The sequence below is a fragment of the Athene noctua genome, chromosome 2, assembly GCF_965140245.1.
Source record: "Athene noctua chromosome 2, bAthNoc1.hap1.1, whole genome shotgun sequence".
NCBI lineage: Eukaryota > Metazoa > Chordata > Aves > Strigiformes > Strigidae > Athene > Athene noctua.
Window position 1 is genome coordinate 124,252,516 of NC_134038.1, and position 25,823 is coordinate 124,278,338.

General features: G+C 37.5%; 1 protein-coding gene across 2 annotated transcripts in view; it reads right to left on the reverse strand.

Annotated features, from left to right (window-relative positions):
- PLXDC2 (plexin domain containing 2) overlaps window positions 1-25,823 on the reverse strand; it is a 279,425-nt gene that overhangs the window by 245,367 nt on the left and 8,235 nt on the right. Inside the window, exon 1 of one of the 2 annotated variants that reach the window (XM_074900174.1) lies at window positions 7,340-7,406. The exons of the other annotated variant lie outside the window; for it this stretch is intronic. Within the exon in view, the coding sequence (XP_074756275.1) occupies window positions 7,340-7,361 (22 nt within the window). The 5' untranslated portion in view covers window positions 7,362-7,406. Of the gene's footprint in view, window positions 1-7,339; window positions 7,407-25,823 lie in introns of those variants that run through there. 2 annotated transcript variants of the gene reach the window in all.

Sequence of the window (25,823 nt, forward strand, 5' to 3'; positions counted from 1 at the left end):
ATCTGAGTTCTCAGATGAGAGCACAGAACTATACATTTCTTTAGTTTCTTTTCAATGTTTCAGTGTTCCATAGCTACAGAACAAAATATACCTATTTCCCTTCCATTACACCATGAACTCAGTTTTTTTTCCCCTCAGGTGTACTGTCACCCAAGTAATATTCCTGTTCTTTATAACTGTGTTATACAATCTGTGTTAAGCCTCTCATCGCTGAAGGGATTTTAGGACAGTGTTTGTCTCTATAACCTTTGCTATTGTGCAATTTAAGATAATATTTACTTCTAAAAGTCTAAAATGTTTCTTATGTTGTATAAACACAGCACTGTAGCCAATACTCTTTACAGATAATCTGCTTGACATCAATGCAGCTGTTCATATGAGTTACACAATGTATTCCAAAAAAGTCTGTTTGGTTTTAAAGTTAACGCATGTATAGTACAAAACTATTTGTGACATACTTTTGGGGCAAAGCTATGCATAATTCTTGGACAAAGTCCCTAGTCTATTAGGCTGCACTGCCTAGTACCACGGTATACGTAGTACCCAACTCTCCATTTTTCATGCACCTGTGCTGAAGTCATGTCACACTGAAGCCCAGTGAATTTCAGTCTTAACCTTCGGGCAATCAAAACTCATTGCTTCAACTCATCTTTCTTGTAGCAATTGTAGCAAAGGCCTGGAGGATGGGCTATGGTCAATAGTCACTAATTTAATGAACCTGGTGTGAATACTATTAATTGAAGCGTAGAGGGAGCCTAGAGACATTTCAGATGCGAGGTTCTGTGAAACAGTGGATGTAATTCGGGAATGTTTCAAGATTATGAGAAGGGTGTTTTCCATCAACACCATCTCTGTCATTTGAGGCCATACACTGATCTTTGCAGAAAGGAGTTTCTGAAAGACAGGAATGTGGAACACAGCTATTACTGTCAATGAAGTATGACACATAGGTGAGAAACAGAACCTATCCCTCCATCAGTTAGAAAATCACAGCTCTGGCTAATAAAAGCTCTGCATTTCATCTCTGGTCTTTACTACATAATTCTTTAAAACTATTAGCAGCATCTTCTGTTTTCTCAGAATGAAAGCTGATAAATTAGCAACAAAGAGAAGAGCTCCTAAATGAGACAGTTCACTTGGAGTTGTTATATAAACGGCCTTTCTGAAATGTGTCCAAGACACAAATTATTCTGATTAGTTGACGTCTGTGGAACTGGCAACAAGCCTTTTCACTGTTGCTCTCATGGTAATTATTATTCTTATTTCACTGAATATTTTACTAGCATTTCTCAAGTGTCTAGCTATAAATCTCCTCAAAGCCTGAGCACGATTGAATCAGTAGAAAATAAGAACAGATGCAAGTTTATATGATCCTTGCCTTTCCTGTACAACAATTTTTGATATTGAAACAAGTGTCTCCCTATATCCAACCTGGAATTAATCAGAATGCACTTCAGAGAAGAATGAGGGTGCTCTTAAGCCTATGCATTATATTTATATATCACAAAAGGATATAAAATTCAGAATAAAAAAGTTATGACTTACTGCACACAATTTGCTTCTTTTTGTCCAACCAACTTCTTAAAAAAGAAGCTAACTGTAAAAATAGGATTTCTAATATTCATCTCCCACAACATATTTTTCCTTGTAGATTGCAGCTCTCTTCAGATTCAGGAAAGCTCTAAAAGATCCCATTTATCTAATCTATCAGAACCAATTAATTTTACCAGAAAAGTACTCCTCTTGTATCCCAAATATCAGACCTTTCGTGTTCCCATAATTCATCTCAGCAAACTGCTATCAACTATGTAATTGGAGTTTGTGCCTCTTTGTTCCCACAGTTCTTTCAAATACCATTTCAAGTCCCATCACTTCTCATTAACTAGTAACTTCTGCAACTCTTTGATAGAAGAGTCAAATCCCCAAGTCAAAACTTTGTAATTTAGCATTCATTATTCCATGTTTCACTCTGCTCTGTATTATCTGCTGCTGAATCAGGAATAGAAACTGCTGTCTCAGTTTCTAACATGTTAAGTAACTTGAGAAAACTGCTTTTTTATTGCCCTCTGTACAGATCATTCCTTTGACCCCTGTACTGCCTAGGAGTGATACAACCCTAAAGATATTTCTCTTAACAATATAGTGTGACATACCATGGAAAAATCAGCTGTGAAGTATTCTCTGACCGATGCTGTAAGAAGTTTTCCGTGCCATGTGATAAAAGCAGATGCAAGCAACCTTTTAATTACTTGCACCACGTTTCAGCTCCTTTCTTGCTTTCCTTCTTGATCTCCCACATCCAAATGGGTCAAGGGCTTAATATTGGTATTTCTGAAAGATCCAGGTGAAGTAATCTTACATGAAGTATATCTTTATAGTGAAGTAAAAAAAAGACTAAACGTATCAGTACAAAAGATGAGTTTCCATTTCAGTGGGTTCAATATGGAAATGCAAGGCTGGCAATTGCCAAAAATGACAACCATCATTTTTGGCAGAGAGGGTTCCAAAAAAACTTTCTTATTCCACCAACACCGTTTTTCTGTTCAATAGCATGAACAGATGGCCAGACAATAACTATTTCCATACGTATGAATACCATAAATTCCACCAAAAGGCAAGGAGATAAGAAGGAAATTCTTCATTACCAAGAAGTTAGATTACTAACTAAAATACTCTTTACATGAAATACAAGATGACAGCAAAGTTAAAAAAAATGGTGAGTAGGCTGAGGCACTCAGGAAGAAAAGCCGAGAGCTATCAGTACAGACGGACTTTCCCTGGACAGAAGATGATAAATGTGCAGAGGAACTGTTTGTAAGCTGAAAATTCATCCAGATGATTAGGCTGAAACAATTTTTTCTAGGGTCTTAGCAAGGTTTTGTTGTTTTCTCATCTGACAGTACTTTCAATTATTGAGACAGAATGACTGAAGACCATATGCACTCAATGATCAGAGGACCTGCACCATCAAACTGGGCATCTGCTACTCATTTCTGAAGGATGCTGCAAGTGAGAGTTAAGTGAAAACCAGAATACTGAATAGTGCTGAGCCGGGCCAGCTGGAGCAAGACCAAGAAATGGGGCTATTTGTAGAGGAATTTAACACAAGTGGTCTGTAGAAAGTAATTTGTACCTGGGAATGCACCCTGTAATTGTTTTATTGTATTTGATCAGCTACGTTACAGAGATGACTTAGGCATACATATGGCCAACAACAGACCGAAGAGAGGTGCAAAGGTGATTCCATTTCAATAAAATATCCTTGGCTTTGCTCCCAAAGAGAGTCAAAATGCACTGCCAAGACCCAGCCATTAATTTGTGAAAATATAACTGGATCCCAAGGTACCATATTCTTGAACAGGATGCATCACAGAAATAATCACCTAATTTATGAAGCTGAAGAGTCTCCTCTGACTTGATTTCATTCTAACCTGGCTTGCACCTGCCCTATGCTGTCCTGAATTCTTACTAATTTTTGAAAATGTTATGGCTACCTACCGCATTCACCAGCTGTAACAGCAGCTGTTATTTCTGTTGCCCTTTTTCCACCAAAAAAGGTCTTTTGCTTCCATCTTTCCCCATAAACTGACAGCCTGGTAAAACACATTTTGCAAACAAAATTCTGAAGCATTTCAGAAATGGGGAGTCCAATCAATGCATTGAATAATAGTTGCTTCGTGACAGAATCAACAGGTGTGCAATGTTACTTATAACTCCATTCTATTGACTGCACAGCATTTACAGGGAAGATGGTCTTACTTAATTTTTATTTCAGTAAGTCTTACATGTATTTTTTTTTCTTCTTCTTGCATTGCTTCAGATAAATCCCTGAATAACCTTTTTAATAATTCAGTAAGAGCATAGTTTTTCAGATGTTATGGAGACAGTAACGGTTTATAAATGTATGTTGTATAATGCACCTTCCACTAGAAACCTTTGTAATCTCACCACATTGTGGGAGAGAACTCATTTTCATTGAATGCATGGTTAGCAGTGAGTTTCTTCAAAATGGTAAGTGGAATCACAGAATCACAGAATAATTGAGGTCAGATAGGACTTCCAGTATCATCTAGTCCAACCCCTGCCCAAAGCAGGTCTGTTTAGATCAGGCTGCTCAAGCCCATGTCCAGTTGAGTCTTGAGAACCTCCAAGGACAGAGATACCACAACTTCTCTGTGCATCCTATTCCAGTATTTGATCATGCTTATGGTAAAAAGAAAAATCTTAATGTCTAATCAGAATATCCCACGTTAATATAATTTTGTTACCCAAACTTTTAAAAAATGACTGATTTAAAGTCACACTAATTACAAAAACAACTCCATATTCATAGCTTTTTGTCCCCCAGTCCCACTAATACAAAGTTTGTTTATAATGTCTTTTGTATCTCCATTCAGTATCTGAGTGGTAAATTAAAATGTGTAAATAAAATCTGTATAGGAATTCTGTACAGATGTAGGGGGAAAAAAGGATCCAGAATTCATCATGCCACATCTAAAGCAAGTCCAACAGTTGTCCAATAAACCATTATTAAAAAAAAGTCTTTACCCAGTGCCCAACTACTCCAATACATAATACATAGAGCTAAAAATGTGAACAATGAGTGGTTTGCATTTCCTTAGGCAGATCAAACTCTTTAAAACTTTCAAGTTGTTTAACAGTTAATGCTCTTCTGCAGAATATCAGGAAAGAAGGTATATTCATAGTCTCTGAGGAAAATTAAGTTCCTGTGAAATAACAGCATTTAAGAATTTTATATATCACAGCCCTAAGAATGGTACATACTCCTGAAGCACAATTTTATTGCCTAGTTGGGGATGTTCACATTATCCTTGTAAGGGACCTACTCTCTTTGAAATTCAGCAGAGCTCTCAGACTCCATAACTTTTGGCAGTGAGTTCTCTGAGGTTAAACATGAGTCAGACAAAAACCAAAACAACACCAAAAAATCACACCTTCTTGTTTTCTTCAGCTTTTTTATTTGTTCCTCTCAGTTTTACTGCATATGCCTTTCCAATAGTACAAGAAGACAGAACCACGGTGTTTGATTTGCACGCTCCATCCTTGTTAGTTTTTCTATCTTTCCTCAGTTGGTGCCTTTCATAACTAAAGAGTCCAAGACAAAGATATACTGTCCATCTTGGCAGGTCTTTCAACCCCCAATTATTTTCTAGCTCATTTCTGAACCCCCTTGTCTTTTGATTTTTGATAGGATGACCTCAAATTAATTCAGCATTCAAGCAAAGGACAGTCACTGATACACCTTTAGAGAACAACAGAAGTAAAAAGCACAGGTAATATACCAAGAACAGATACGGCAAGGCAAGCCAGGTGGCTACCTGGGTTAAACAAAAGACTAGAATGACTATTTCTAAAAAGCGAATAATATACAACCTCAAATACACTGAAAATGCAACATCAAAAGGCACCTTTACAAAAAGCCCTAGAATGGCACACAATGAAATCCTATGTTACCCATCCTGATCATCAGGATGACTGGGAATAACATAAGAGGGAAGAAATCAGGTATCCAGTTTGCTTGCACCTCAGGATAGTAATTTGTTTGCCACAACTACTGCAGCTAGGGCTCTAGGAGACCTGCTAAGCATTTCCAGTCATGGGTACTGCTAATTCAGGAGCACCCAAAGAATTTCAATGGCTGAAATGACTATCCATAACCATAAACAAAGACTGCTGGAGAGTTTACTGGGTCTTTTCCCTAAAAAAACTCTCATACAGATAGGACTAAATGGAGCTATGTTGGTAAGAACAGATAGCAAAATTATTTCTTAAGTCATGTTAAATCACATTTTTGCTTATTCTGTTTTCCACACTTTAAACTAAATGACCAATGTTGGTAAAATTTGTCTTTTCCAGCAATTGCAACAGATTCTTCTGCTGCCTCTCGCTACTGCCAGGAGCCTTGAATTTTACTTGGGAAATTATAGAGGCAAAAGGGCACACCATCCCCTTAATCATTTTATTTTATGTCTCAGCTTTTGAAAGGTGCTTCAGCTGTCGAGTCTCAGACTAAACTGGTTTAGTAGTTTGTATCTTCAGAGAATATAGTAACTCTAAATGGAGTTATTCTACTTAGAAGGTAAATATGAGAACATGTATCCACATTACCCCTGGGAGACAGGGGAAACACAGAAGGCAAGTTCTGTCCTCAGATGGAAGATGCTGAACATAAGTGAGTTTGCAAAATGTTATCTGGGTGACCTGGATCTATTTCAACATCCACCTAAACTTTGAAAGATGGAAGAATTAGGTGGCTGATTTATGAGGGTATAAATCATCATTTAACAAAAACTCAGGACTTCCTTAACATTTCTCTTGGAGGCAGTACAGCAACTTCAGTCTCCAGTACTGGTTTCACTGCCTTATGTTAGCAGCTAATTTAAAGCTAACTGTAGAGCAGGTCACATTCAAGTCACTGGAAAAAAGCCCAGTTACTTTTATGGTGCATGACCAAGCCCTGAAGGAAAATAATAAAACTATTAATTAAACCCATTTAAAAGGAAAAACAACAACAAGCAAACACAACCCAGCTGTGGTTATTTAGAATTACGTGTAATTTTTCTAACAAGTTACTTTCCCAGGCAAGCATGCAGGGGCCATTACTTTGTTAAGCTTTGTAAAAATCAAACCAGAGAGCACCTCCTGTTGTCACACACTGCCACACCTGGCTTGGCCTTTGTAATCACAGTATTTGAGCTGTAATTTGCAGACATCTATTGGCACTTTCAGCTAACATCTCTTAGCCATCCCTTCTTTTCTCCAACAACATAGAAGACATCTATGAAATGTCAGACCTGAGAACTGAAACAATGCTTCCTCCAGGCGCCATGCAAAAAGTCCATTATCAACAGAAGGCAAACATTACCTTTTTCCCATAAAAGGGTAAAGTCAAAACATTAAATAGTTATCACATTTCAGAGAATATGAGTGCACTCAAGCCAAAAACACTGGCTGCAGAATACAGCATCTTCATTTTACATCTGTGATAATGTGGAGACTGAAAATATTTCCTCCTTTAATTATTTATGTGCAACAACAACCAGACCCTTTTCCAGGCAGCAGCAGGCATACCAACAAAAGAGAATTCAGTCTCCACTGCTATTCTGTGACTCAGGATTGAGAAGAGAAATCCCAGCAGCATGGCACAAGGTAATTAAAACATAATAAACATCTCATCTTTACAAGTAATCTGTTCAAGAGTGACAAGATGGCACCTACGACACACAGACAACATACCATGTCCAGACTGGGCAGAGCATGGTATCTGCTGTTCACTAGGCTATGTGAAATGCTTACTGAGACCTTGGATTAAGTTTACCTAGTGCATTCCTTCTGTTCATCCACCATCAGGCTCAGTAAAGTGAACAGGCTGTGAAATCAATAGCTTCCCATTTGCTCATTTTTAGGCGAGGCACAACACTGTTTTATATAAAAGAGCCTGAACTGCCAACATTTCAATGAATCTGAAAGGACTTACCAGCCACTGACCCAGAAAGACAATCAGCAGACACCAGTGAGTGCTCAATGAGTCCCCACTAGAGAGACACTTTAGTAATGGTGACATAACCTTTAACGTCTGGGTCATCAGATATAAAATATCATTATTGTCCAGTAACTATTCAGTGACCCAAAGGACACAAGAAGAGTTGGCAATCACGGTTGTTTTTCTGGACTTGTGATGAACAATTTCTGGCTAGACAAGTAGTTTTCTACAGTGCCAGGCTAAAGGATGCCAAGTCCATTCTGTTCCAGCCAAGGACTCACAGGTATTTCAATGGGATTACCCAAGAGCTTGACAACTGAGTACAAGTTTGAAGGTTAAGTTGGACAGGGACCAAAGTGCTCAACACTAAGTCTCTCTTGATGAACTTCTCTGTATGCACATGTATTGCAAAAAAAAGAGAAAGACTTAGATCCTGAAAGGTATTTAGGTACAAAAATCCTATTGTTGTAACATGCTTAAATATCTCTGAAGATATGAGCTCAAACCACCCTCTACACTCCCAGTTACTGTGTTTGCTGGGAGCCTTAGTGAAGCAGCCAGTGACAGAACAAACGTGCAGACAGGCAAATCCCATGAGGCAACCTGACATGCTAGAGAGAGCAATCATGGCTCACTGTACCATAGTTCAGACTCTTTCATAACCATACAAGTTTCTGCTTCTCTCATTTTGCTGTCATCTATCAGCACTAAAGACTCTTCAAAACAAGAAAGAATACGCTTCCAATTCTACAACAGTCCCACAAAAGTAGCCATAGTTAATCACAGTTACAAAACAACCAATACAGTACACCGAGTCATATGCACTCGTTTCCCTAATCTGTATCATGGAAATATATACTTTATTTATACACTCTTTTCAACAGGTTAACTAAAACTCTGTTATAGCTGGATGCCAAAGGAAAGAAGCCATACTGGTCCTTCAATAGATAATCACATAGCACGTTCAGCTGCGGTGCATGTTTTCTCTGTAATGTCCCTTCTCTGAGCATGCACTCTTTGAGATGCAGAAGAATGGACAGCACTTGTCAAACTATCATTATTCCAGAAATTGAAATACATAAAATAATAACTGATGCAATCAAATGCACATCCAATTATCATTTGCTTGGAACATAGACAAGCAGATAACAAACGATTCAATTCATAATTAATTCACAGAAAGAAGGAAGAGTTGGAAAAAAATCCTATATAAATATATTCTTCAGGACTTGGCAGAAAATAATGACTTAACAAGCATCTCAAAAGGAAAATTAATGAATGACAACAGGAGCAGCACATGTGTAACATGGAGATAGACTGCAAGAAAATTAAGCAGGTTGCTTATGGGAAAATAGACACCTTCTCCATATTTTGCTCAGAAAAAACACATGGTTCCTAATGGAATTCAAGGCTATTATTCAATCAGAAGCTTCTCATGAAGTCAGAAACTGTGAAAGTATGCTTCCAAAAGCAGAGCCCCAGGAGATAATTGAAGCCTTAGAATCACAGTGGTGATTTTCTTGAACACTCATCCCCAGGTTGCCTAAAATAAAATCCATCAGACAAGAAGATACAATGCAGTGACATAAAGGTTACAGTAAGTGAGATGTAAATAAAGAAAGCAGAAGAAGATAAAATATATAAGCAATCTTTTGGGAAAACTATGTGTCAGTACTTGCACATGCACACATACAAATTCAACTTTACTATATATAAAACATATACCTGAAAAAAAAATGGTATTTTAAGAAATCCTCATCGCCCTTTGAAAGGGCTGTCCAGAATCTTCACATACCTTAGCAGTGTTTTAAGAGCCTTGCAGTATCTGCAGTTTTCAGAACTTAACCACAAAACACTGGATAAGAGGGACATGACATGTATAAACGCCCCAGATGTCATAGCAGTGCTGTGTGAATAGCCACAGTCTCTGGCTTTGAACTGATGAAGATTTAAATGGAAGCCAGACAACAAAGCAGATCACAGTCTGACACATAAAGAGCAAGAAATATTTTAATGTAAGTTGTAGGGAGGGGAAGAAAGGTCTTACTGAATTAAAAATTCAATTCATAAATACTATGACGCCATAGGATCATAGAGAGAAGAAAACAGAACAACTTTTCTTTCCAGGGCCAGTATGGAAATTTGTGGACTTCTCAGCCATGAAGCCAGCTTCTGAGGACATCCAGTGCTAAATTAAAATACTAGAAGAGCCTCATACTCCTCACATGAAGAGTAGACCCCACTCTATGTTCCTGTTTCAGATGTTAGCAGATTGTGGTGTGATAACCTTATTGTTTGCCTTCAGAGTTTCCTCACCACCAAATGAACTTTGTCACTGATGCTCTGAAGTTAGGGTGAGAGGACAGCTGTTTGCACCGTTTGCCATTTAGTGCTACGTGTAACCAGTGCACTCATTAAAGCTAAATGTCAACTGTGTGAAAATTCCATCATCCAAATCCTGTAGCCACAGAAGCTGAGACAATGTTTGCCTAAATGAGAGAATTTAGTCATTCTTCAGTCCCAGGCTAGACAGAATGCACACCATGTATCATATAGGGATGCAAAACCATCTATCTCTGCAGCAAGGTGCAGCACCAGTGAGGAAGGCTTAGAGAAAGGATTATCAGCCTAGAGTATAGCAATGCAAGCTAAGTTACAGGCTAACAAGTGTGCGGAGAGACCTTCAAATAGAAAAGCAATACAGACTACTCAGAGTATCTAAGACCCAGTGGACAAAGGTGGCCAAATAATGACAAGAAATTAAATAGGCTTAATACACTACTGGGCTTTCACACATAAATGCCATTAGCTCACACATACTTCACTTTCTAAAAGATCAATTACAAAAGTCCTGCCACTGAGTAAAGACTGCAGCTTTTACTCTTTGGCTTCCAGAGGAAAAATAAAAAATTGTCTGGACAACACAGAAATTACACAAGAAGCAAACAAAAAATGCCAGTATTATTATTTCTTAACAAATCCCATGATTTCTTGAGATTCATGGCATTTAATTTTGGAGTCAGTTGCATGGTAAAGCTTGACTCATGAAGGCAGGGGTACAGGTCTGTTACCAGTACTATTACAAAAACCTGGACACTGTACCAGAGTGAATCTATTGCTTGTTCAGTCTATACACTGGAGTAGGAAAAATATATTCCAACATCACCAAAGAAAATCTAAAATTTCACATCCTTGTTTTCTACAATTACACTGATAAAAATAACTTTGAAGAACTTCATAAACTAGCGTCAGGCAAAACACTGCAGCACTTGTTCCTCATAACGAAGAAGTTTTCACCAGAGCAAAATTTGGCTGATACACTCATGTCCTTATTACTATAATGCTTTTCTGACATCTGCTGCCCTATAATCAGTGTTTGGATGCTAATAATGACATGGGATATCATACTGTACAACTAATCAGTGGTTCAGCAAACCAAAGAAAAAAGACTGAGTTAGAAGCAAAAGAAATAATTCAATATCAAACTAACATGGAATTGGAAGTTTGGCTTCTCAGATGTTCAGATTACCTGACAGATTTTAGATACACAGTAAAAAAAATTATTTACCTTAAATGATGTACTACCAAAAATCAACTCCTAGATGACACGTGTATTTCAAACAATTGCTGCAACATATGCCTTTTCTGGAAGTCCTGAAGTGCTCCTACAGCTCCTAGAGCTTCTCTTCACATGATGCAAAAATGTGTGTAATTGGTATTGACGGGGCAGGGTAAAAGCTCCCTTGGCCTTCCTTTCCTTTCTTCCTAAAGTCTTTAGAGATAGGTTGTTATTTGTGGAGAAGTACAGGAACGTCCTGGAGCCCAAACAACACAATTGCGATTTCACTCCCTCTGTGATTTGAACCAGGGTGGAGGCTTCCTTGCTATAGAAATCATCCAAACGCATTAAGAATTGTCACCACCCTCAAAGACAAAAGGCATAAAGAAGGAAACACTGTTCTCAAAACTGCTGGAGACCAGGCACAGAAACTGATTTTCAGTTAGGTCCTTTCACACAGACAGTATTTGAAAGAACGGGGATTGAAACTGGATCTCCTGAAAATTGGTTTGGTGACTATCATACAACTGTAGGATGAAATTATATGTTGCAGTGTTCATTACCTGTAGTCTTTAAGTCATATTTCTTTTAAAATACACATAGTACATGGGCCTTAACAATATGTTAAAGTTGCAAACTTCCAGGGAACCCTAGGAACTGACGCTGTTACTTAGCAGCCCATGACAGAGCTTTCAAAGTTAGTTTGATGATGGGTAGATGCCTCTGTCACACAGATATTCCTAAATCTGTTTTCCAACTTTTAAACCAACCTGTACAGCTGTGTTATCCCTTGGACACTCTGAAAGAAGACAGTGAGACACTGGACAGTGGAAGAGTGGTTTAGTGCTCTTTGTCCCCTGTGAACAAATTTGCAAGACTGAAACAAGCTCCCAAAAGACAAAAGTAAGAGAACATACTATCAGCAACTCCAACAGTACAGTTACCTTTGTTAGACTGATCAGCTAGCTTCTCAAGTTTACCACACCAGCAAGCTTTTGGAGCTACATTTCCCTGGTCTCTCTGAAACAGCTTTTCTGGCCACCATTTTTTCAAGATCGTCTTTGCTACCAAACCGTATTTTAAGCCTTTCTGGTTTCTTTTGCCTAAATGACATTTCTGAAAAGGGAGGAATGGCACATAGTAAGGAGCCTCTCACTAGGTTTTTCAAATTCAAATGCCAATTTGTCCTTTCAAAGGTTGCTTTCTCTTTTTCTGTCAGTGGGTGCTGGGACACACACACCTCCACCCCTCTTTTTTTTTTTTTTTTTTAAATATCCCTAGATTCTTCTTAATTACATTACATTTCTGGATTAGCTTTAAACTGCTTTTGCTAGTTAAAAGCCTAATACATAATGATAAAATTTTACTAATTGTTATCACACCAACTTTGTAATTACACAGGCATTAGTCACGTAACTGAAATTACTTCACCTTCAAGAGCCAACAAGATCTAAATGCGGTACTCGAGCATAACTTCAGTACAGGATTAGGGAATGGGTTGTCTGATGTGCATGACATCCCTTCAGGGGAATTCTTGAAGGGCTCAAACACAGTGCTTCATTTTCAATCCTCCACTACACAGGGGCCACGGTGGTTTTAAAAACCAATGACCAGCCACCCTCTCAGTATTTAAAACCATGCTGCAAGGTCTGGACAGATTGCAGAGGGATACAGCAGGGTCATATAAGTACCTATCACGGTATCATTATATAAAAACCTAGAGTGAAATCCGTAGTTAAACAGCCATGCCATAAAGTCTCCGCAGAAGCCAGCAGGTTAGACATGCAACTATGATGCTAAGGAACAGCTCTCATTGGTTCAGCTGGAGCAGAAACAGCAAAGTTATGATATAGCCCGTGCCCACAAACAGCACTGCTGGTGACACTGCAAACCAAGGCTCCTGGACAAAGTCCCATTGGGATGCTCTCCAGGCAGCAGAAACTGTCGCATTTGTTTTAAGAGTCGAGCACGCATGATTTAAGTGTCTTTTCTGATCATGGCAGAAAGGGAATTGCAAGACCAGAACATGACAAAAAAAGAGTGGATTTCCTGTGAACATGTCTATTTCTCCTACATCTCCAGCCGCAGACTTTGGGCAACACCTTTCCCTTGCATTGCTCCTGCAGGTGTTTATCTGTGGAAGATTGACTGAGCAGTGTTAGAGGGCACATTCATCACCTCCTAAGATGGACAAAACACTATTCTCCACAGTACTGGACAACAGGACCTGAAAGCAGCAGTTTAAGTTATGCAGCAGTTATACTGGAGTTAGGACTCCAGCACCTCACAGCCACATGCATCCGCTATATAATGTATCATAAATTTTAGGTACACACTCTTCAGAGAGCTCTTTGACTCTGCAAGGGAAGCACATTCAGAACCTCACTGCTTTATCGGTTACTGATCTTCATATTTACAGCATAAATTTATTCATGGTCAATGTATAACTGTTTGTTCTTTACCTCAAATATCTCCTCTTCTTTGTTTTTTCTGCCTAAATATATTTATAGACAGCTATTACATCTTCTTTCAGACTTTATTTTGTGAGACTAAAGAAATTTATCCTGCCTCCCTGAGGATAAATTGTCTCTTTTCATCCCAAATAGGCCTCCTCTGCACCTGTTGCAATTTGAATTAATTTTATTGCAAATGAATTATCAGAACATTATGCAATATTTTATGTTCAGTTATACCAGCATACTTCCTTCTGACCACTGAAAAAGCCATTTCTTCTACCTTTTAGCAGCACATTTGCCATTTCCACATCTGTCACACATTTTTAAGGTCCAGTCTTTCTGCAGTAAATAGGCAGATGATGGGGTTTTTTAGCTTAGAAGCAGAAATTTTGGCTATCAGTCACAAAATGTGTGAAATTTAACTTTGTATTATTTCATGTCTTTTTCATACTCCACCATCTCCTAATTATTTTTTACATTATTTTCTAGTCCTCCTCTGACACAAATTAAACAGAATCATCAGTAAAGCAGAAGAATTTACTGGCATACTCCCATTTTTTTATGACAAATTTATTACAGAAATACTAAAAAAGACCATTTCCAAATCCAGTTATGAGAATTTCTATTTGCTTGGAGGGAAGCTACTTCCAGTTTCTCTTTCACAGTCTTGCCACATCCATTACAATTCTTCTGTTAATAACCATTTTCCCTAGCTGAACTAAGAACTTCCATGTGATATCATACCAAATGCCTTTGGGAAAAAAAGTAAAATAATATCTACAACAAACCCCTTTCACTAAAGGGTAAAATGATTACCTTGCCTTTCTCAAAAATTCCATCACCTAGATCTTAAAAAAAAATTTTTTTTAAATCAATGATAAATCATGATGTCCGTGTATGTTTGAAATTTTAAAATTATTGTTTCAAAATGTGTTCTAAAGCCTAAGAGTATAATTGCCTGCATCACTATTTTTTTCATTCTGAAAAAAAGAGATACATGACAAAATGTCATGTATTATTACCAAATTAAAAAAAAAAAAAAAAAAAACGAAAACCAAACCAACAGATTCTTTTTTTCCTAGAGAAACACTGAAAATCAAAGGATGAAAAGGTAAAAGGTTTTTTTCCCTGTTTTAGTCAAGTCTTAACAAAAAAAAAAAAAAAAAAGAAAAGGAAAAACATGTCTCTTACAAAGCCATCTGCAAAACAAATTACCTCCCCTACTGAAATACAGATTGAGCCTGGACTGATATTCAGTTGAGAATGTTTCTGATTTGTATTATCATTATGGGGTGAAAAGGGTAGGGAATTTCTTTGCTAAAACTGTTGGATAAACTTATGAGAGATCTTTTTGAGTATCCATGTTTAAAAAAAGATACCTCTTTCAACAAAGAACTTTGTCTAATTTGCTTCACCAGCTGTATGCCTGCTGAGTTTCTTCTTTATTCATGTTCCACTAGACCTATAATTAAACCCTCTTCAAAAATGCGTCACTTCAGGTGTCCTAATGAAGAATTCTGAGGAAGCTGGTAATAGTTTGCTAAGGGAGAGCAACAAAGCTACTTTGCTACTTACAACTATTTGTTTCAAGATTCATTTGCTTCAGCAGATGGAGAGTTGCAGTAAAAGACAGAGACTCAGGCCTGAAGAGGTCATAAAACTCTGAAGAGCAGGAAATTACATAGGCATATCTGCCAATGCGGTCTATTTATTAAAAGTCAGTAGGTGCTTCCAGTATCTTCAGTTCCTGCTTCGCCAAATAAGAGAACAGTATTTTAAGAGCAGTAAACTCAAATCATCTTGTTTTAGTTTAAGCTTATGATTCTTGCTATTTGCTTTATATGCTAAGGATATAACTCATGCCAAACACAAGAAGTGTCCACCTGCTGCAGAGAAACCAATTAGATGTATAAGCAAGTAGGAGATTTTCTTCCTTGAAACTTGATCCTGCAGCCCATGGAGAGTTTTGAAGCAGAAAACTCCTACTACAGTACTGATACCACATGATTTGGCTTTTGTTTCAACACGAGTTTTAGCCCCCAATTCTAACAACCTTTGAAGGCCCTGCGTTACTATGCCACATCCCTAAGACTCAGGGAGTAGTTGTCACCTGTCTCAGCAAGAGCTGTGTCACATGTCAGTTGACCGGACCACACTGTGGACCCTCTGTCCTCCTGGGCTGGAGAGCAGCGTGAGCCTCACGTGCTTTCTTCCTCTTGGGCTCCAGACAGCCACTGTGAACAGCTGGACCTGGGCTGCTCCACCAAGGACAGCTATAAACCTTAACAGGCAAATTGTTACTGAAGGCACTGAGATATTTGCCAGAGTAAGGAAAGCAAATTTAGACTAACATCTTTAAGTACAGCAGTGCACGACGATCATCAACATGCAAAGTTACTTGTATAAGGAGTAGTAAAAAAAATGATCAGAAGAACCCTGATACCCTCATGTAGTCACTTTATTTGAATGCAATATGAGGTACTATTAGAAACAGTATGAGGTACTAACAGAAGTGAAAAGTTGAAAAGCAAAACTGAACTTCAAGAAAAGATAATTACTAGATGCTCTTTGCAGTCTTCTATTGATTTATCACTTTTGATTTGTAGAGAGTATAAAAAAGATGATAAAATCCTGAAAACAGTAACTAAGCTAGGATAAAGACAGTTGTGCTTTCCTGAATACACCACACTGTATCAATAAACGAAAGCAAAACTTGGAGTGGAATACACTCTTAGAACAGTAAAAGGAATGGTACCTCTGGGAAGTAAATATACCAAGTGTTCAAAACAACATCCTTATTATTGAGACCATGAAAATCTGTGTGTAAAGAGGCAAATAAAGAATGAAGGTAAAGAAAATTTACTGCATAACTGATATGGGGCCTTGTCTTTAAATATGTCTATATATACACACAAGCATATATACATTTACCTAGACACACCCCTTCTATCTGTAGAGTTATATAAGAGGTTACACACTGATGACAAAATAACTTGCAATTAGACACCGATAAAAATAGGTTCCTAAATACTGTCAACATATAAATCCACGATGTGCCACAGCTCCTTCTAAATCCTTCTAATTTATTTTTCATTGTTCCTACACAGTTGTGACATTTTACATTTCCTTAAATAATATTTAGCAGCAGGAAACAAAGACAGCCAGGATTGTAAGACCTGGCAGCCCCCTTGTACATACAGAGCAGTGCTTCCCAGGCCAGCAGCTTCTCCCAGACCAGTGACTGCTGCAGAGTTGAACTCTTCAGGAATCGATGGAAAATGTTTGTTCTTCAAGAAACGCAAATTCAAATGCCCTGTGAGTACGTGGGACTACTGATTAGAATTCATCATGTCCCAAGACTGACTATTACCTTTTCTATTTTGATTTCAAATGGCTGGAATTCAATCTGTTCCCAGGCGAAAGGCTTACTAAACTGCAAAACCTCCACATTACCTGGTACTATTAAAAGTGAATAAAAAATACTCAAACTAAATGCAAAATATAACCTTGTATACTGCACAGACAGAGTGTTTAAGGAGATTTGGGGCATTTAGCTCCTACTGATATCAGTGCTAAATGCCCAAGATGAAGCACTTAAGGAACTGTACAGTAATGTCACAGAACTGCATGGTATAACTGCATGTTAATTTCATCTTATTAACTAAATCCTCATATTTTCAGTTTTGCTGAGAGGGTTACAAATGTATTGTGGCCATTGTAAAGCCAGACATTCCAAGCTAATGTTGCACACATTTCATGGAAGTTATTAAGCAAAGTATTAGAAAACTTATATTTTTTCCTGTAAATCTCTTCTAAATATTCAGACAACTGTGTTTCTTTCAGAATTGAGAAAATTATTTTACTTGATGACTTAATTAGATTTCCAAACCAGATAATTGTTCTTTAGAGAAAAGAAAAACATCCAGCTGATGCATTTAATTTATAGCAGACCTTAAAATAAATTGTACAGGTCATTAATTTTATATTGCAAAAGGACTACAAATTAGATTAAATGCTCAGTTGCATATATTGCACAAGAAAATTAACAGTTCACATTTGGCTGCCTTCTCTTGGTCATCATTTCTTTGGGAACAACTCTTCAACAACTTGGCATATCTTTTTCAAGGTAAAGTGAGCTGATGAATGACTTATATATTTATTTCTAGGCTACACACTATACAATCTTCGGATCAAGGAAAGAATCAAAAACTTGTGCTGGGCTCCACATCCTAAGGAATATAGGGTTCTTTTAGCACCAGAGCTCAAATTTTGGAGTACCTTCGCTGCCGTAAGTCCCAAAGCCAAGCTCTGTCACAATATCAAGTCAGGTTTTTGCTACCTGTGAATACGTAGTGTCATTTAGTGAAAGACCGGGTACATTTTAAGAGTAGGCCAGAAGAAACATTAGAGAGTCACATACTTTTTCTTTTGTCCTTGCACACTGAGGCAGAAGAGCTCATGCTCTTAGTGAAATGCATCTGAAAGGAACATTTGGAAAAACGTCTTAGTAATGTAACTGTCCTTGGGCTATAACATTTTTCCAGATTTGTCCTCTTCTAAGGTGGTTTCTAGGCCTTCATTATCTCCTTCACATAGATGCAAGAAATGGTGAATGTGAGCCTAGACCCGTCTAGACCTCCACTTCTCTGACAAGCCTTTGCTCCAGGACAGCACAGATCTCTGACTGTTCCTTTGGCCTCACATAACTTCCACTTCTACTTCTTCCTCATATCAGTGAAGGAAAAAGTAAAAAGATGAGAAAGAGAAGAACTGAATTGTAGGCTGGTTCTCAAATATCTAAAATGGCAAATAAATACAATCTGTAACTAAATTAGTAACTTCACAGAGGTGAGGGGTTTCATTTGGTTTGTGGAGTATTTGGTTTTTTGTGGATTTTTGGGTGTGTTGGGTGTTTTGTTGTTGGTTTTTGGGGGCTTTGTGAAGCGTATATTAGTATTCCTGTGGAAACAAAACAGATTCCCTAATTACTTTAAGAGACTGCAGCTCTACTCAGCAGTAAGCTTGAATGGCATCTTGCAGCAACAGAGAGAGGAAAAACCCAGTCCTGGATTGCCAAATATTTAAATCGAAGTTAAAGAGCTGTTGGCAGGATGGTGGAGTTCTGACAGAAATTGTAAAGAGGCTATTGGCTTGTTTTTAATGAGCAGTTCTTGCATATACAATTTTAAGTCTGTGGTTCCATCACTATGAAGTATACAGTGTCTGCTCTGAAGGTTAAACATTAAAACACAAATTAGAACTGTGAGATTTTTTTCTTGTGCCTGCACCAAATTTGCTGTGTGTGATCTTGGGAAGTCATTCAATACTCCAGTGCTCCGCTGGTAAAATGAAAATAAATAATAGCAGTTATTAGACATGGCAGTTTTGTGGCTAAATCCATCGGTCTTTACAAAGTACTTTAATATATGGTGATGATGAAACCTATAGAAAAGCTTATAAATAATTATCTCAAAATTCAAAGCCATCCATTCTAAATCCGCAAATGCAAAGTAAAATATATTAAAGCATAAATATCAAGAGGGATGGGAGGGAGAAAAAGCACATGACATGACTTTAAATCATGAAATGCACATGGGATTTCTCAGTGGGTCTGTAGAATGATGGCTATTATTCTTCAAATGCCATTTGGCTGGGTAAATATGAACAGCAGGAATAGCTATAGTTCAATGAACTTCCTACTAATACCTTGGCAGGTGGGTATCAAAACCCCTAAGTCAGTAAGAGCAGAGATGCCTTGCTACTGATAAAAATAGCAAGTTGAGGGGGATGGGCATCTCTGAACCAGAAACATGTTTTAGGATTCCTGGGAAAGATGAAGACTGGAGCAATTTGCTTTGGCAAACAAAGATAAATGATCTACCATGTCAGTTAACAAGTTAAGGAAATACAGCCCACAATTGCAGAGGGATGCGCAGTGAGAGCAGAACACATTTACGTTCAGCTTCCCATTTATAATGAAGCCATTATTTTGGGTTGTATCTTAGTGCTTTCTGCTGTGATTTGCAGTACCACAATGATGGTCAAAGGATACTCTGTCAAGCTACAAGTTAAACCACTACTGCCACAATACAGCTGTAAATATACAGAAAATTACCATAGGGCCAAACGGCCTCAGCCTGTACTTTATCATCATTATTCATTTTTTCCCTCTTTCCACCTCAGAAAGGCATGTTTATGGGAGTGTATAAACAACTGCATCTTTGAAGAAGTGCTACAGACCAGAAGGGTCCCACTCTGCCTTCCTGGCCTGTCCTCCCCCCATCCTGTGATGCCTTGCTAAAACAGGTGTTCAGGAATAAAAAAAGGAAGCACAGCTCCTGAATGCCTAGAAGCATAGCCCAGCACAGACCCAGACAAAAAGTCTTTTCATTCCTCAGATATGTTTTACAAGGCAGCCATTGATAAGAGCAGTCACCTGGCAGGGAGATACAGGTTGGGAACCTTTCTTTTCCCATTTACCTGTCCAATATAATTAAGAAGTTTTTGACATTCCTTAAACCGTGTAGCAGACAGTTCCTCCTTTCTGTGATTTTCAGGAGTACAGAATCAGAGAAAGGCTCTTTTTTTGTTGTTTTTACTCCTTTTCAAAGACTAAAAAAGAAATGGAAATAGAATAGAAAATGCAGTATCTTCCCCTAAAAGGACACTGCTTCCCTACAGAGCTTCTGCATATATCCTTTCCTATCTCTGCTCTCTGGCTCCCTATAGATTTAAATTAAAGGAGCAGAGTATTTGTCCTCAAAGTAACCTATTTTTTTTAATCAACATGGGTGTTTTGATCTCTTTCCTGTAGACTTCCAGGCTGAATAGCCCCACAGAATTAATACGGCTGCTGAAATGTATAGAGTGAACTGAATCGGGCCTTTCATTCCTGCCCAGCAAATGTTCTGGTAGCACTCACAGTCAACCCATGGACTCTGCTCTGATTGCTCCTCTTTTCCCATTTCAAGAGCCTCAAGCACTCTGAAGACCAATGCATTTCCTTTACCCTTACAATTAAGCAAATTACTTTATCATAAATTATAAGTAGATAATACAAATATAAACATCATCAATGAACCAGGCAACCAGAACCTCCCAGCCTTCAAATACCAAATACCTTCAAAGAGTGTAATGAACAACTTTGGGAAATGCAGTATGTTTTCAGTACCAAGGTAATAGTCACGCTCATTCATTCTCTTCCTGGAATTTTACAAACCATGCTTAAAGGCCATGGGAAGGTAGTATCTAGCTGCACTGTCACCAAAGATCCCACACTGGATTATTTCACATGCACTAAGGGCTGTTGAGCACAGTACAGAATTAGAGGAAAGGGTTTGTGGGCTAAAGAATCCTTTTGGATTCCCAATCCTATTTGGCCCAAACTACTCTTAAAGGAGTAAACTGTTTGTGTTGAAGTATGTGAGGGCAGACTTTAACCTCTTTTTTCCTAAATTAAATTCTAGATATAAAAGGCCCTATAAACATTTTAGTAACACCTACCAGTATGTCCCAGCACAAGTCAGTTCGGTGAAGACTTTACATACGCATTTCTCTTCAAGCACACACTTCAGCTGCATTTTTAAGTGCTGTGCCAAACTGAGACTTGCAAGTGTAGCAACTATTTTTCCTTTTATAAGGCATTTACATCTTTGCTCTCTTTGCCTTCTCCTACTTTACAGAAACAAAGTCAATTTGAATTCTACTTAAAAGTTGAGAAACCTTTCCCTAGATTTTGAAACAACAGATTATTGGAAAAAGAGAGCCAACTGTCTGTATTTACAACTATACCAGCATCAGTCTCAAAGACTCTCAGATAATTAGAGATAGGAGTTAAAACTGCAGTGGATTTATGATGATCAATAAAAAAACATGACTGTGTCAGTGCAAGACGTAACTAAACATTGGACAATCTCCTTGACCACAGTTTTTAAATTTCAGTAGGAATGCTGGCTTGGTATACACCCCACTAAGCTGTGCCATAAAACAGCAGAATACGAATAAAATAATGATGTTCAAATATAGACATGGGAGGGTCAAGGCTAAAGCTAAAAGAATTTGGTTTATTTTACATCCTACTCTAACTACAGCAAACTGCAAATAAAGCTGGACATAACTTCCTATCCTGAAGATCTCACCTTCAGATTATTATCTATGCCTGCCTGGAGAAAAATTGTGATTCATTAACATCTCTGGGTCATCCCTTGAAGCTAACAGCAATTTTGTTTGTGTAAGGAATGGAACAATAAACCATAAATCTGCATTCAAGAAGCAGCATGTAATAAGCTTTTACACTTAAATTTGATGTGAGCTGTGTGTGCTTACTGCTTCTCAAACTCAGGACACATTTCAGTCCCTTGAAGACTGATCATAAAATCTAAGTGAATATTTAGTTTGTGCATCTCCTAAACACGTCTTGCACATCATCAAAAAACAAAACAAAACAAAAACATCCCTATGCCCAGCTCTTAAAGGGGAACACAACATGCCTGCATCAAAGAACTGATTACTCTCTGTAGTCCTCTCCTGTTACCCACTACAACAATATGGGAAGGTAGCAGTCAGTCTTTCTGCAGGCTGAGAGATCCTTCTCTCCAGAAATATCTTCAGGATCTGCAAAAATGCTGCAAAATTTACTGCCATTGTTGCAACTGGCCTGGGACTTCTGGGCCAACCAAATTCTAAACTCCAAGATCAGAGAAAAATCCTAAACATCGACAACTTTTTCAGTCCACCCATTTGTAGGACACCACTTGTATACACTGCGACTGTAAAGCAAATATTTAAGCACAAGTCTAAGTAAGGGACGTGTTCCATAATTTGAGCCTAAAGACGCAAATCCAAATATTCCAAAACATAAAGCCTGGTTTTGGTTTTTGGTTTTGTTTTTTTGTTTTGTTTTGTTGTTTTCTTGTATTGTTTTGTCTGGGTTGGTTTGTGGTTTTTTCTCCCCTGATGGCTTAATTAGTCTGGAAAAGATAATTTAAATTTCTTTTCAAATTAGGTGGAGGGAGGAAAACTCATACTTTACAAGCTAAGAACAACAGTTTTTTTAAATCCAGCTTTTTAAACTTATCACTATTTCTACAGAACAAACAAAAGACACCATTGGTGATAAAACAGCAGACACTGAAAAGCACTGATTGTATTAGTAAATCTATCAGTTCTGTTTTCAGACAGATACTTACTCCACAGGAAATTTCAGAATGATTTATAGCATCAGAGGCACAGCATTGTACGTGGACTCTGTATAAATACATGTATTATATAACATTTGTCAACAATCTTTCTGCTTAAAGGTTCATGAAGATACAATTCCAGTAAAGGCTGCTATCATATTTTTGCAGTAAAATAATATGCTACTTCTTGCAGTGCTCATTTTCTGAAGAGGATAAACTTTTTAAACAGTCAAAGAGTTCAAGTCAGCAGTGCTGCAAACTGACTGCTTTGGAAATCTGTCTTCTGACTAGTAATTACTGCATCTGGATTGTTATTTTCAAAGTTTAATTACAGGAAAAATAATTTTACTGTTTATGAAACATCATCATTCTTTTCTCTCCAAGAACTCAATGGCAAAACCAAAGAGATTTGGACATAATCCTTCCAAATTGTCAAAGTGCCAACCAGAAGAAATCTGACTCAGTATTTGTCTGTCCTTCAGACACACTTGTGTTTAGGAAAGAAACTTATTACATTAGACTATAAAATGTGGCAGTCTGGGATCTGCTGTATAAACAGTTGAGAGACACATCCCTTTCCTGCTGCAAGCCTGAGTGAGGAGAGAAACATCAGAAATTGCAAAATCTACAGCAGTCCCAAACTAAGCCTTGCTGTCTTGGCACTGATCAGAGCCCTTAGTCAATTCTAACCTATTTTTTTCCAGACAGACATAGGTTATTTCAACAGAGGTCTGACTAGGATTTAAAATCTTAGATTAGGGAATTCAAGAACGAGAACGAAGAGAGAAATTATAGCCCTGAATTTGGGTGAAGCAAGGGGAAATTCAAAAGATAACTGGGCTATTGCATAAGAAAGCAACTACGGAGACATGAAAAATGCATTTTTAACTCTGGCAAGATAGCCGCTTTTTCAAAACCATCTTCCTATTTGTAAAATTAGGATATTCCCTTACTTCTCCAAGGTCTTCCAAGAATAAGAATACTAATGACTATAAAGTGCATAGCTATGATGATTATGGGAATAATTGAGAAAGCTGTAAAATCATGTGCCCTACAAACAGTGGAGAAGTAGAGCATACAAAGTGCCTGCTGATGAGTGATGGGAATCAAAAGTCTGGGGTTGGACCTCAGAGAGTACCTAGACAGTTAGAAAACAAGTTGGGTTCAAGCTTGCAGTCCGACACAATGTTAAAGGTTTAACATTAGTCCAAGGAGCTGAAATAACACAAATTCATACCCAGGAAAAAACAAGCAAACAAACAAAACCCAAAAAAACCCACAAGTAATTACAAAGTTTAACCCCGGTATGGCAGAACTGCCAATCCTCAGGCATCTTAGCTGAGGCAGAGTATAAAGTTGTCCCCTTTTAAATGTTAGATTTCAGGATGTATATACATGGCTAGCTCAAGACGCTGACAAAAGATAATGGTAGTTCCTCTTCTCCATTCAAACTGACAATTTACTATAGGAAGAGCCATTTTGCAGGTCATTTATGCTATTCTAGAAAATGGCTCTGAATTGAAACAAAACCAGTATTACCAACTCGGCAATAAATGTCCCTGCAATCATACATGAAACAAAATGGGCTGAAAAAGCCAAGTATATTAGGTCAAAAAACAAACAGAATAACGGGCTTAGCAAAACCAGATAAAGACAGACAAGGTTTCAAACAAAGTGTACTAAAATTAAAAATTCTCTGCTACTGTAGAAACTTAAACTGTTCTCAATGCCCTTGTTATCTTCTGTGACACGTTATACTTGGGGCTGCTGCTGTTTTACTATGTGCCTGAAGATTGTTATGGGAAAGAGCATTACTGATGGCCTGCAGTGCACTGGCGCATGTGGCACAGACATCCACGACACAACTGCTTCTCAGCCCAGAGAAAGACTTGATGACCTAGGTAGTCCCTTCTAGCTATGCAGTCCTAGGAAATAAATTGGTAGGACAACTTACTACTATTATTATTATTTTATTTGTGCATTAGAAGGATGGAAATGCCTCCAACAGCTTGTAGTATTACAAGTGAAATGAGAAGGTGTGGGAAGGGTAAATACATTAGCAAAATTGGAACCAATTATGTTTTTGCTTAGCTTGATGTTTATCGTGGGAAAGACCTCTTCGGTTTTCTGTGACTGAATGCAAACATGAAAAGTTGTGTACTTCCACAGTGTACAACTATACATTTCAATTATTAATTCTTGCATAATCAGCATAATAAAAGTAAAAAGCATTGCATTACATATACTTTATTCTTAAAAACTTTTTAAAGAAAATTCATAACTGATGTAATAAAAAGTAAATGTAAACCACAACTGATGATAATCTATAATGGTGACTCACCCTATTCATTTTCTTTGTTTTGATACTACGATTTAGATCATTATATATATGTTTAAATAGGAACCAGTAATAAATTGTGTTGATATTGAAGTCAGGTTTCTGCAATACACCAAATGCTAAGCTTATAGTCCATAAATGCCTTCACTGCAAATAAACCATAAATCTATTATTTTTACAGCAGCTGCAATCTGGAAAATGTGCTCTCTTTTAATTTAGCTGCCTCATGAATATCGTATTAACCAAGAAGCAACCTGAAGGAGAAATACGCAATAAAGTTTAAAAAAAAAAAGTAACTGGATAATCAGGATGACTGGTTTTTTTTCAGCCATTCCCCCCTTTCCTGTCATCAAATAAAAGTAAGGTTTCTACAAGATAAAATGATCTGTTCTTATAAGTCTTACAGTACGTAGACAAACTCTCAATAACAGTATATCTCAATTAGAGATGACTAGTAAGTGAATTTCCCCCCCTAAATCAAAATTTTTATCTTTGTCTGGTAAAAGTAATTAGTCAATGTTTTCTGTAGGATATGAAATGAAAAATATGGAGATATACACACACAAACTCCAAAACAAAGTGCTTTTCAATTATGCTTATACATCCTAATATAATAATTTTAATCTAAAAGTCAAAATGAAAAATTTGAAATGAGGCATTTTACAATCATCAAAATAAGAAACTCAAAATTACTTGTTTTGACACTTCCCAGTTGAAATATTTGACAAGAGCATGTCAACTTTGGCATAATTTTCCAATTTCATTTAGTTGTTTCTTTGAACATTTT